Below are 13,951 nucleotides of genomic sequence, written 5' to 3' on the forward strand. Positions count from 1 at the left end.
GTTCAGCAAGATAGTGGGTTTCTTTTCTGAATTCAGAAAGGAAGTATTTGAGAAGAAATTGCCTAGTACCATCCACAATGAAAATAGGCTGTCAGTGTTGATGGTAGATCCAAGGCAAACTCCCATGTGGTGGATTGTTGGACCTAAGAAGGTTGCTCAAAAGAACAACTCAGCTTCCTTCTCCTTGGGGAAAAAGTGTGGTAAAGAAAACTGTGCTCTTCGGAACCTGGTGGCGCTCATCAGCTGTACCTGGGACAGGTGCAGAAACAAACCATGCTTCTGAAGGACTCTCATTGTGTCTGCTAGCTCAAGGATTCCCCATCGTTTGAGTCATAGTTTGTGTACACTGCTGCTTTGAAAAAAAATACCATTATGCTGGTTTACACTTCACCTCCATAACATGGCATGATTAGATGCTATTCATTTGCAGCAGCTCAGGAAGCGTCCCAGGACTGATGCCAGAATGTTTGTGGTCTTGGGAAGAAGAACCTCCATATTTCTATGGTAAACCCTGTGCCCAAGCAGCAGCTACAGCCATCACCTGATTGCTGTAACATGGATATTTGCCCATACTAATAGCATCTTTTTAAAAACCTGTGATACTACACGGTATAGCCACCTCTCAGGGCTAGAGAGCCCTGGGATATATGCTTGTTTGTGGCTCAACCCCCTACGTCCCACGCCCTCCGAAGGCTTGGAATGGTCAGTGGACTCATGAATGGTCCTTTCTTCCATGACCACTCCAAGCACTTCTTCCCCAAGATGGGGTTGACCATTGCGACTGGCGGCTGCTTTGCTTAGTTTCCCATGGTGATCCCCCCCCTCACGAACATCATATGAGAGGCAGCCACATGCCCTGTCTCTGGCTGGTCATGCAGTCATTTGGATTGTCATTCAGTTCACTATGCCGCTGGTTGTGCAGGTCACTTGGGAATCTGGGCGCCACCTCCTTGTGGAAAAGAGCCAGCTTGAAGTGCTGGTTGAGAGGGGTGGCTTCTAATCTGGAGAGCTGGGTTTGATTTCCCCCTCCTCCACATGCAGTTAGCTGCCTGACCTTGGGCTAGTACAGTTCTCTTAGAGCTGTTCTTGTGGAGCAGTTCTCTTAGAGCCAGCTTGGTATAATAGTTAAGAGTAGCGGGTTCTAGTCTGGAGAACCAGGTTTGATTCCTTACTCTTCCACATGCAGCCAGCTGGGTGACCTAGGACTAGTCAGAGTGCTCTCAGCCCACCTGCCACACAGGGTGTCTCTTGTGGGAAGAGGAAGGGAAGGCGATTGGAAGCTGCTTTGAGACTCCTGGTAGTGAAAAATGGGGTATAAAAATTAACTCTTCTTAGAGGTCTCTCAGCCGCATCCACCTCATAGAGTATCCATTGTGAGGAGAGGAAACAGGTGATTATAAACTGCTTTGGGACTCCTTTGGGTAGTGAAAAGGGATATAAAAAGCCCAGCTCTTCTTCTAAAAATATGGCTGACACCAAGCTTTTATTTATATTTATTTCTTACATTTATATACCACTCTCCCCTGCGGCTCAGGGCGGTTGTCACAGATCCCAAATTTTAGGAATTATCATCTTCTTACAGCTAAGGTGCCAATCTCCGCATGGACTTTAGAAGAGCTCAGAAATTGTTCTTCCCCTATTCCTTGTAAGGTACCCTCTCTCTTTCCTCCCACACAGAATCTAGGAGTTCTGCATCCTAACTCTTCTGTAACATACTAAAATCTTTAGCCTGTACATGTGGAAGCAAAATGAAACTTCTTTAGGTGGCTTCGGAGGCAAGAGCTTGAAGGTTTGGGGGAAGAAGGTATGACACAAAAAGGGTACAAAGAAATTGTATGAAGCCAAATATCAATAATGAGCAGGAACCTATGAGGGAGATGACCCATTTGAAAGGACCTGCTCTGTCAAGTTATTGCTCCTGGGGTGGGTTGAGGAGAAATACTGGCTGAGCTGCCTGGAGAGTGGATTCTCCCAGGGTTCTTAAAATGATGGTAGAAACTGCATGAGAATATAAATTGAATGAGGGCCATTCAATTCTTCCTTCTATGGGATTTTGCCAATCAAAAACATTAGTGCCTTTTGGAGGATTAAGTACAGTGTGGGCTTTCCATCTTGGTTCTGATAGTTGCACCTCCAAATAAACTAAAATAAACCTGCTTCTCTTTCCTTGAGCCCATACCTATTGGATGCCGTAGGCCAGGGGTAGTCAACCTGTGGTCCTCCAGATGTCCATGGACTACAATTCCCATGGGCCCCTGCCAGTGTTTGCTGGCAGGGGCTCATGGGAATTGTAGTCCATGGACATCTGGAGGACCACAGGTTGTTGTTGTTATTATTATTATTATTATTATTATTATTATTATCTTTCGATTTATTGCCCGCCACTCCCTTACGGCTCGTGGCGGGTTACAACATTTTAAAAACCCCAATAAAATCCATTAAAATCCCTCAACAATTACAATATAACATTATCAGTTAGCAAGCTGACTAGTAGGTTGACTACCCCTGCCGTAGGCAACTAAGTTCTGGTGGCCAAATACTCAAGCTCTCATCATTCTGAAGGCTTATGGGGCTAGTCAAATAGTACGGTTTTGTTTTAAGTATTTGGTTGTGTTCAGGTGCTATGAGGAAGGCCCAGAAGGAATCTTTATTAGGGGTCTATGGTAGCCCTGCCGGGTTTCTGTGATAATTTTTTAAACACCAGGAGCATATCCAGTAAAGGTTCTCCAACTGTCTTGTCTGTTTTGGCCTTTAGCATTTTACTTGATAGTGCTGGCTTTCGTTGTTTAGGGAGGATTTAGCGAAGGGATGCTTTCAAGTGAATGATCACTTCCCCCACAGGCCTTGGAATCTTCTGCAGGCTTTTGCCACAGATAGCCCTGAAGGACTGGAATCACTGATGTCAGCCTTCATATCACAACATGGGGATTGGGTCGTACAGCATACTTGCCCCAATCCTCTGCATATATCAGGCACTGGAACAGTGTTTTGAGACGCCCGGATGACAATTAGAGATATCAAAGACTTTATATTAAGCTTACGACCATCAAACGGATGGATGGATGGATGGATGGATGGATGGATGGATGGATGGATGGATGGATGGATGGATGGATGGATGGATGGATGGATGGATGGATGGATGGATGGATGGATGGATGGGTCATAGCAAAGTCTTGGGACATCTAATCTCTTTTCTTGACTTGAGATAATTGTTTCCAATTTCATTTTTGTTCAGGGTCAAGTCACCCGTGCTCAAGAGGCAGAAGAGAACTACATCATCAAGCGTGAGCTGGCAGTGGTGAAGCAGCAATGCTGTTCAGCCACAGAGAACTTGCAGAAAGCCCAGAGCACGATTCGGCAGCTGCAGGACCAGCAGGTGAAGGAGAGACATTAACAGACGAAATGCTAAAGAGCTGAGGGGGAAATCAGAGAGTCACAGATTTACTAGTTTGGCTTAGGTTGGTTGCTTGTTCTGAGAGCAATCCCACACTGCTCTCCTTTTCCCCTCCTGTTGTTTTTTAAAGTCTCCCATTTGTCTTTCTAACTTAGCACTAAGAAGAAGTGCATTCTTGTGTGTGATAGAAACAGAAGTGATCTAGAAAAACAGTATTATTTGTGGGACTGCTGTTTTATTGCTAATGCAGTCTGCTTCTGAGGAACCAACTATATATGAGCAGTCATCCCCTCTCATACGCACACTCTTTAAAAGTAAAATGCAACTATAGCAGGTGGTTACAGATGTGATCAGAGCAGCAGGGGGAGGGTGTGTGTGCATGCACACTTATTCCTTTGCTTACGGGCTGGCTGGGGATCAAGATTGTTCTCTCTGTTTTCTCTTGGTGAGAAAAATGTGAGTTCTTTTGTCCCATGGGTGAGATAGTAGCTGGAAGAAGAGCGATGCTTTGATTGGAAGGACCCACACAGATTTCTCACTTCTCGCCCTGAACTCTGCAGCATAGCCAAGTATTGGTAAAAATCCTAATTTTAAATATATGATGGAGTCTGGACTGTGTTGTATTAGAAAGCTTGACAAAAATGTCAACCTAGTTGGTGGCAGCAGTGAAGAAAGCAGGCTCCACACTAGGAATTAATTAGGAAAGGGACTGAAAAGAAAATGGCCAATGCTGTGGCACTGGTCTGGCTTTGTTTGGAACGCTATGTGCTGTTCTGGTCCCTGAATCTCTCCAAGGATAGTGCAGAGCTGGAAAGGGACAGAGGAGGGCAACCAAGGTGGCTGGGGGGGGTGGGGTTGAAGCACCTTCCCTGTGAGGAAAGGCTGGCGAGTCTGGAACTCTTCACTCTGGGAAACTGAGGGGAGATACGATAGAGAGTTATGAAATGATGTGTGGGTTGCAGGAAGTGGAGAGATGGCGCTTTTTCTCCTGTCCCTATAATAGTTAAACTTGGGGGCACTCAATGAAGTTGTTCAGGACAGACAAAAGGAAGCACTTCTCTAAACTGCCAGGGGAGGTAGTGATGGTTGCAAGCACAGAGAGCTTAAAAGGGGATTAAGGCGGATTCATGGAGGGGAGGTTGCGGAAGGGAGACACCATCTACGGAGGCAGCAAACCTCTGCATTCCAGGGAAGGGGAGGGCCTGTTTGTTTAGCCTTCCAGGACAGCTGATTGGCTATCGTGGGAAACTGGATGCTGAACTGGACAGACTGTTCACGTTGTCTCCCACTCACCCAGTTTAGAGAGCTCCTCCCATATCTCTGCAAGTCCTCATTGGTTTTCAGCAGTCTGAATGATTTAGAACCATTTGCAAGCTTGGCTGTTATGTTGCTCATGCACAATTCCAATTTTATTTATTTGTTCAATTTTTATTCAGTTTCTCCCTGCTTTACAATAAATAATAAATACAGATAGAACGAATACCTCTCCCCCACCCCCTAGATGCCCTTCGCCGGGCTGATCGGGCTGGGAGGATCTAAAATGGGGGTAGGCCAATCCTTGTGGGACCCCAGTGGCCACTCCATTCCAGTGGGAGACCTGTCAGTGCATTCCTACTCTCTGCTTCATGCCATAGAGCCAATGTTGATAAGAGGGTTGAAGGAATACATTGAGATACGAGGATAGAAGATTGGGGAGGGGGGAGCAAGTAGGAAAGGATGGAGAATTTCTGATTAATTGAAGAACTGACAGGAAGTCATATTTAATAAAGGATGTTGCGGGGTCAGAATGACTAGGGCAGGGATGTCCAAACTGGCTCTCCCAGACTAGAGAGCTGAAAGAGTTTGATGACTAGAATGTTTGGCCAGATGAACAAGGCACTGTAACAGGATACAAGAGAGGAGCAACCTGAGGTATGAAAGACACAAGGAGGAAACTCCATGTTTTTATATTGTTGTAAAGAGGTGACCTGGCTTCATGATAAACTGAATACGGAGAGGAAAAGAGAGATGAGTCAACAGGGTCCCTACCTCTTCTGCAGAGTGGATGGTGACAGGTAAAGGATGTGGAGAGTATAGGAGGTTAGGCTTAGTGGGAAGATGACAAGTTCAAACATATCGAGTTGAGACAGCAATCAGAGATCCAGGCAAAAATACCAGGAAGGCAATTGGAGGTGTGAACCTGGCAGGAGGGAGAAAGCTAAAGGGTGGAGAGAGGGAAACCTGTAGTGTGAAGGGAGTCAAGCAGCAGAGAATCATCAGCCACATCAAAGCAGACCCCTGGCTCTGAGCATAGAGGAGGTTGCTGGTGACTTTGAGGAGAGCCTTTGTACAGCATACTGGAGCAGGCAGAATGCAGATTGCAAGGGGTCAAGAAAGGATACCAATCATGGGAGTAAACAGCATGCTTGAAGAGCCTGAAGGCAAAAGGCAGAAAGGAAATCAGGCATCTTCACGGAGAAAGAGGGTGGCTTTTTGAGGATGGGTAAAAAGGGGGTGTTGGAATGCAGGAGCTGGAGGAAGAGGGAATTGCTGATTGTTTGGGAGAGATGGCAGCTGTCTTCTGATTCACTGGATTGCAGGCCATGGAAGGCACAGCATGCAGAGCATGAGGATGGTGGCACACCTCTGTGTGCAGAGGTGAAAGAAACAACTTAATGGTTGGACTGAGGGTATTGCACAGCAAAGGGGTCAAAGGCAAAGCAGTGTTGGGATCTCATGGTTTATGGAGCAGTGAAGCATCTGGGAGTTGTGACTTTCCTCATGCCTTGCAGGGAAATCCTCGCTTCTCTGAGGAATTTGTGAATCATCTGGAAACGGAGTTGGAGCAGTCGCGCCTGCGGGAGTCGGAGACACTGAGTGCCCTTAAGGAGATGCAGGACAAAGTGCTGGACATGGAAAAGGTGCATTTGCTGAAAGGCCCAGCATGAAAATTTGCTGTATTAGTGGGGTTGCCAGTTCCGGGAGGGACATATCTGGATATCTTGTTTTTTTTGGGGGGGGGGAGTGGATCCTGGGGAGGGCAGGGTTTGAGGAATGGAGGGATCCAAGCAGGGTAGAAGGCATAGAGTCCACTGTCCGGAGCAGCCGTTTTGTCCAGGGACAATAACCACTGTGGTCTGGAGATCAGCGGTAATGCTGAGAGATCTCCTGGCGCCAACAGGAGGTTGACAACCCTGTGTATTGGGAAGCAGCCAGGAGCAACCTGGGCTAACAGCGAGAGAACTGGCTCAAACCTAAAATTCTGGATTTCCTGATATAAACCTCTCAACATTGCTAATGTAAATTACGGTAAAACCAGAGGGAATGTGCACACGCAAGGACAAGAGAGAGTCACAAGATTCCTTTTTCAGTCACTTTCCCATGAGTTTTCCCCCTAAATGTATTATCTCTTGGATAATTGTTGAGAACAGCCCTTTTTGAGGATGTGAATAACTGATCTTACCATTTCAATGCACATTTCAAACTTTACTGTGACAAGACAGCAGGAGAATGCTGCCTTGTTGTGACTGTTGCTTCTCTAGTTTGTGGCTTATATTTTTAAAAACCTTCATTTGACTTTTTTGCAATATTCAGAGTTCTGAGCCCAGGATTGGGCCAAAAGGTTTAATATCACCTTTCCAACTCCCTCCCTCCCTCCTGTAGAGGAACAGCTTGCTGCCCGATGAAAACAACGTGGCTCGTCTGCAAGAAGAACTGAAGGCCATGAACGTGAGGGAGTCGGAGGCCATGAAGTCTCTCAGGGAGCTGCAGCAGCAGGTGAAGGAGCTCAATGACAACTGGCAGGTACGTTCTGCAAGAACCGTTGTCCACTTGACTTTACTAACAGCGTTACGAAATATTGCCATCCACTCAGCTTTGCCACTTGCATAATGGAACCTTTAAGAGGAATGGGAAGGTGACTGTAAGCCGCTTTGAGCCTCCTTCAGGTAGGGAAAAGCGGCATATAAGAACCAACTCTTCTTCTTCTTCTTCTAAACAGAGGCTGCTCCTGTAAACTCTGTAGCAGTAACCTAAGATCAGCACTGGGCAAGCTTATTGTTTATGTATTGTAATAAATGCTAAGTTTCTATTTGTAGACCACCCTTCCAAGTCCTGAGGGCAGATAACATCAATGAATAGACATACCATTTAAAACTTTAAAACAATCAACCTATACAATCAACCCCCCTAAAATACCCAGACAAGGGAGTCCTCTAGAAAGGAGCCGATCTTCTAGTTTCTTCTTCTCCTGCAACGGTGAGGCCAGCCATTTGGTGGATGTTGTTGTGGGCCTTGACTGTAATCCCAGCAGAACAGCCCCATCTTGCAGGCCCCACAGGGCCCTGATCTCCCTCGGGAGTTTGTTCCACCAGGCTAGGCCCAGGGTCACGTGTGGCATGTATGTAGCGTAACCTGGAGAGATGGGCTTGACTGGCAGCCAGGCAACAAATGTTCTAAGGTGACTTGCCATGGCCTACCATAACCCCTGGTGTTCCTTGGAGGAACTCCATCCAAATCCTTGGAGGTCTCCCATCCAAATACTAGCCAGGGTCAGTCCTGCGTAGCTGCCAAGTGTCTGATAGCCCTCTGGTTCCCTTCCATGATCCTTTCAAGCCAGCTTGACCAAAATGCCAGGAACCCCTTTGCTGGAATATTCCTGGGTCTCCCCACCCCACCCGCAGTGTGTTTCCAGGCCCGAAGGCCAAATGGCCTTGCAATCAAAGGATGTTTAGACTGGTGTTTTCACTATTGGGTGTGAGTTGTGATCAGCATTTTTTGGAGATAAGCCCTTGCCTGTGTGAACTGTATGGCTTGCATATTCTGTTGCTGGAGCGGGATGGGGGGTGGAATTCCTCTCTATAACGTATCTTTGGACATTGTAATCCCTGTTCAAAGCATCTCAGGGGCTGCGTGAGGTGCAGTGTTTCCTGTGTGTTCCTGTCCTGAAAACAAAACTTCAGAATCTTGCCTGAGTTTGCCCATTTTCTGGGAACTTTTACTGCAGTATGTGACACCAAGAACTGGCAGGCCTGCCTGAGCTATCCAGGTCAGGGCACCAGGCAAGCTAATGGCACAGCATGGATACTCACATGCCGGCACATGGATTTCAAATGTTTGCCTCGTGCCTCCCCTGCCTCTAGGCCCATTTGAGCCGGACTGGGGGGCGATGGAAGGATTCTCCTCGCAAGAACACCATGAATGACCTCCAAGATGAGCTGATGAGCCTTCATCTGCGTGAAACTCAGGCGCAGGCCGAGGTCAGAGAGCTGCGTCAGAGAGTGGTGGAGCTTGAAACCCAGGTGAGCATCAAGCCTGCTTTTAATGAGTTGAGCTCCCTCCGTTCAGCTAGTCTTACAGCTAGAAGATGTTATGTGAGACTCACCCCTGCAGTAGGAACACATTGGCTCCTTGCCTCGCCTTCAGTCACAAACAGTGCACTCCTAAGCAGTTTCACCCTTCTAAGCCTGCAGAAGCCAGTGAAGTGGAAATGTCCCACTCGCAGCAGGCTCATTGCCATGGCCTCCGAGCAGCGGCACACGGAAAAGTGTGAATGCAGAACGTTCAGGGGGTGATTTGAGAGTGAGACTCTCTCTCCCTCACTCTGACTCTTGTCAGCACTACCAAATGCTCATTCAGACAAGCTAGAAGATATTGCAGGTCTGGCTCGGGCATGCCTCATCCCCATGTGTGACTGCACAGCACACATGACCACCTGATGAACTGCAGTAACCGTTAAGTGCAACCTAACCTTTTACATAAAACAGTGAATGCAAGAGTATGAAAAGGGTGCAGGTATCTACCTGTGTGCGGGTCAGGGGAAGGGGTGATCTCCACAGTCATTGTTATGGCATTTCTGGCCTGGAAGGGATGGGGCCCTCAGCTCACCCTTCCTTCTTGTTCCCAGGATCAGATCCATAGCAACCATCTAAACCGGATGGAACAGGAATGTGCTGGGCTGCATGAGAAGGTTCAGTACCTCACTGCCCAGAACAAGGGGCTGCAGACCCAGCTGAGTGAGACCAAGCGCAAGCATGCTGAATCTGAATGTAAGGTGAGTGAGACCTGGCCTGCTGTTCAGCGGAGCAGTGCTGCTTCCCCTGGGGCAGTGGGCAAGTCTTCCTGGGCTGCTACTCCAAAATTACAAGACTCCTCCTCATTCCTTGGACCTGTGAGAATTACCTGGCAGTGATATAGTGCAGTCTGCTGATCTGCTTTTTCAGAGTGTGGGGTGAAAATCACTGCCCAGAGTTGCTCTCTGTGCTTGTGCTTCGCTGGGCCATTCCCATTTGTTTGCACTCTCTGTTGCAGAGTAAAGAAGAGGTGATGGCAGCACGCCTGCGCGAAGCTGACAGCATGGCAGCTGTGGCCGAGATGCGGCAGCGGATCGCTGAACTGGAAATCCAGGTGAGCGGGGCAGGAGGGCACGGAGCCATGAGTCGGCCTCGGATCCAGAACATTGTCTCATCCACATCAGAATCCCGAGAGTGCTCGGCCTTGGCTCCGTCCTTTGTGTCTGAACTTTGGAGCTGCAGGTGCTTGGCACAATTGCCGGAAACTGTCTTGTCTGTGCAATTATGGAATCCACATCTTAGAATTCTGATACAAGTTAAAGGTATCGTCTGTGCAAGCACTGGGTCATGTCTGACCCTTGGGGTGACGCCCTCCAGCGTTTTCATGGCAGATTCAATACACTGGTTTGCCAGTGCCTTCCCCAGTCATTACCATTTACCCCCCACTCTGCGCCACAAGAGGCTCTCTGATACAAGCTACAAATCTTTAAACGTCCTGCGAACTAAATAAAATAGTAAGGGCTGGCGGGGAGGAGTTAGGGTGGGACCCGTCTGGGATAAAAACTCGGAGGGGTCCAATGAGGAGCCGCGAAGCGGCTCCTGATTGGGCCCCTCCGAGTGCCACTCGAGGGCTAACTGGCCAATTCGCGCGCCTCCCTATTGGCCACTTGGCCCGCCCTAGACTGGCCGCCTAGATCCGCCATTTCCCCACTTGCCGCTGATGTGGATGCGTCTGCAGCAGGACCCGGCGCCGGCTCCTGTCGCGAGCGGCCCGCCTCGCCAACGCCCAAAGCGGCTTAGCCCCACTCCCCCATGATACAGCTGCCAACCGCATGCCCGCGCACCCAGGAGGACCCACCGCCGCCTACGGCCGCCAGCAGCCCGCCTCGCAAACCCTCTCCCAATCCGCCCCCCTTCGACATCGGCCGCATCCGGCCCATCGCCGCCATTTGCTTCCTCGCTGCTGCGAGGGAAGCTTGCCGCCCGCCCGCAAGCCCCACAGGAGCTGAGAGTGCCGCAGCCGGGGCCCGCGCCCATCCCAAGAACCACGACGCCTTGCTGCCGCCCCGCATAGGGCGGAGGGCCTGGTCACGGCACCTAGCAGCGGCCCGCGCAAACACACGCGGCATCGGAGGCCGCGCCACTCCCAACAAGCACCACTCACCTGCCCACCCACACAGCAATGAGCTGCCGGCCTGGTCAGCTGCCGGAGCCGCGGGGCCAGCCTCCGCTGCCAGCAGCCGCAGTGTCGCCGCGGCCCCCGCCCCCACCCACCCCGCCCGCGACGAGACATTGCCTGCCGCCCCACACGGCCACGAGTGGCCCGTAGCAGATGCTGCAGGAGCGGCTGCGGGGGCACCTGCGTGAGCGCCGGAGCAGCCACAATTATGATGACCTTTACTACCTTGCCGGTAGGCTCCGGGACGGGGGGGGGGGTGGGCGCTGGCGGCTCGCAGGCCGCCCCATGGCACGACTCCATGGCGCCCCTGGGAGACGGAGAGCCAGACAGCCGCTCCCCCGAACTCACGAGCCCCGCTAGCGCCCGCTGTATTTGGACTACAGTGGGCTTGATTACTAGTATATTAATAATATAGAGTAATATTTAAGAAGATAGAATCTGGATGTGCAAACTGGCATCCCAGCACGAGCCCAAGGGCCTCAGGGCTCCTGCCGACACCTTTCTTGCTGCCCACTAAGTGTTTTTACGAAGTGGGTGGGGCCAGATGTGGCTTTGGGCCAGGGGTGCTTCTGAGTGGCCATAGGAGATCTGATTGGCTGGGCAGAATTTTAAAAAGTTGCTTCTGCAGCAGCTGCCACCACAGTCCAAGGATCTTCCCTACATGGCTGACAGTAAGACGTGTGTATGCAAGAAACTATATGTAAACAATGTGTTCCGTTTTAAGGGCATCCTATTGAACAGAGCTTCTGTCTGAAAGGCTGAAGAGTTATTTATTTATTTGATTTCTAGACTGCCATTCTCAGCCTGGCTGTCTTGTGGTGCTTTGCAACATATACATAACTAAAAATCACAAAATATAAAACATATTAAACCCCCTTTACGATTGATGGCGGCATAGTCGATATCCTAACTCCCTTGTGGGAGTTTTTTATTGATGGTTTTTCATAGATGACCCCAGGCGATGTTAGCAGGTCTGGCTCGGATCATAGAAGGCAGGGAGGGATCCACACATTGGTAACTCCAGTCTCTGCCCAGGCCTCAGCCAAACGCCTGGCGGAAGAGCTCTGTCTTGCAGGCCCGGTGGAACCAGAGAGCTCCATCAGGGCCCTTGGCTCTTCCAGGAGCACCTTCCACCAGTTTGAGGCCTGGCTCCACCTTCAGTCAAGCTTTCAAAAGAGTCCATGTTTGGCTCTTGTGGCTCTTTCTTGCACGCCCAGGGAAATGCCAATCACCACTTTGGAAACAGGAGGTGAATTTCCTCCAGGCCAGACTAGCCAGAAATTCTGGGTTTGGGGGGGGGGAGGGGGGGTCACTGTGAGTGGGCAGGTAGTTGTGAATTTCCTGCATTCTGCTGGGGTCGGACTAGATGACCCTGGAGATAACTTCCAACTCTGTTTCTATGATTCTATAAAGGGATTCTACATAGGCACAGGATGCCTTTGGGTCCTTGCATGGAACTAATACCCACATTGTGGAGAAAAGTACAGGCAGTTTTCTGCTCTTTCTGCTGACCTTGTGGCCAAGTATTTACACTAAATTGGTCCTTCCTTATTCTGAGAGCCAGCTTGGTGCAGTGGTTAAGAGTGGCTGCCTCTAATCTGGAGAGCAGGATTTGTTTCCTCACTCCACCTCCTCCTGCAGCCAGCTGGGTGACCTGGGGCCTGTCAGAGCGCTCCCAACCCCACCTACCACACAGGGTGGCTGTTGTGGGGAGAGGAAAGGGAAGCTATTTGTAAGCCGCTTTGAGATGTCTTTGGGTAGTGAAACCGGGATACAAAAAAAGCTCTTCTTGGTCATCATTTCTTCTTTTATATGCAGAGGGAAGAAGGGATGATTCAGGGCCAGCTCAACAACTCAGACTCTTCTCAGTACATCCGAGAACTGAAGGACCAGATTGATGAGCTCAAGGCAGAGGTGAGCCCAAGCCAATGAGAGAAAGAATGGAGAAACCCACAAGCTGTTTCTGTAGTGGAGTTCCTCTTTCTAGTCACAGCTTCTTCTCTCTGAACAGAGCCTCACACTGAAGAGCAGACAAAACAGACTTTGGCTTACAAAACAGTTTCCTTAGAAAAATCAGAAGCCAGTCTTCAAAAGAGCGAGTCAACAACTTGGCTGGCACCAGCTGTCAGGGTGTAACTCAGAGGGGAATTCACAGGCTCTCATTGCTGGCTTTGCTCCAGACCCTCGGGGGAGGGCAGTATATAGATACAATAAATAAATAAATGTATGTTAATGTACAGAGTGATGGAAGGTACGTGGATCAGCTACCCCACAGACAGACAGCGTAGGGTGGTGTTTAAGAGCAGTAGTCTGTAATCTGGAGAACCAGGTGTGAGTCCCCACTCCTCAGGCACCTGAGTGACCTTGGGCCAGTCATAGTTCTCTTAGAGCTGTTCTTATAGAGAAGTTCTCATAGAGCTCACTTGGCTCCACCACCTCACAGGGGAGATGGGGAGAAGAAGGGAAAGGTGTTTGTCATCTGTTTTGGGTAGTGAAAAGTGGAATATAAGCATACAGCTCTTGTCTCTTTTATGTGATCTAGGAAATACCTCTGCCCCATTCCAAAAGTTGCCTTATCTGCTTCTCATGCACCACGTATGAATCTATCATGTCTAAAGAGTGAGGCTGCTGCAGCTTTGATTCTTTGCACATATGCCGAGGTCTTGCCAACTGTAGGGGAGGAGGATGCCATCCAGTCTCTCTCACACCCCCACACATACACTCTGCTGCTCACCTGAAGTGCATGTCATTGTACCTTTCGTTATAACACATGCAGCCCCCAATCAGTCATTTGGCTGAAAGAGATCTCTATCATTCCTTATTCACTGCTCATACTTATTCCAGTAGATAACAATGAAAATTTCAAGCTGGCGATGGCATTGCTATCACCAGCTTGAAAATTTCTTTTTTGTCTATTCATCTTCAGCTGACAGGTTGTCTCTGCTCATACTTATTCCAGGGCAGACAAGGCTCTTTTTTTGGGTACATGAGACATTTTCTCCCCTGTTTGCAGTGAGTTCTTTCCCCATATTCCTCACTCCAAATTATTGGGAGGCTCTGTGGTTTCCATGACATCCCAGCTGCCGTTCCTGTGTCTCCCTGCAG

The 13,951-nt window shown here is 49.3% G+C and overlaps 1 protein-coding gene across 7 annotated transcripts in view; it reads left to right on the forward strand.

Annotated features, from left to right (window-relative positions):
- Nucleotides 1-13,951, forward strand: part of EVI5L (ecotropic viral integration site 5 like) — a 57,944-nt gene that overhangs the window by 36,855 nt on the left and 7,138 nt on the right. For all 7 annotated transcript variants that reach the window (XR_013229332.1, XM_077327297.1, XM_077327296.1 and 4 more), the window contains 7 exons: nucleotides 3,239-3,379; nucleotides 6,169-6,297; nucleotides 7,040-7,180; nucleotides 8,518-8,676; nucleotides 9,282-9,428; nucleotides 9,686-9,781; nucleotides 12,665-12,760. Coding sequence is in view for 6 of the 7 variants with exons in the window: in XM_077327297.1 (XP_077183412.1) it covers nucleotides 3,239-3,379; nucleotides 6,169-6,297; nucleotides 7,040-7,180; nucleotides 8,518-8,676; nucleotides 9,282-9,428; nucleotides 9,686-9,781; nucleotides 12,665-12,760 (909 nt within the window). In the remaining variant the exon portion in view is untranslated. The remainder of the gene's footprint in view (nucleotides 1-3,238; nucleotides 3,380-6,168; nucleotides 6,298-7,039; nucleotides 7,181-8,517; nucleotides 8,677-9,281; nucleotides 9,429-9,685; nucleotides 9,782-12,664; nucleotides 12,761-13,951) is intronic.

Source organism: Paroedura picta, chromosome 3 (genome assembly GCF_049243985.1).
Source record: "Paroedura picta isolate Pp20150507F chromosome 3, Ppicta_v3.0, whole genome shotgun sequence".
Classification (NCBI taxonomy): domain Eukaryota; kingdom Metazoa; phylum Chordata; class Lepidosauria; order Squamata; family Gekkonidae; genus Paroedura; species Paroedura picta.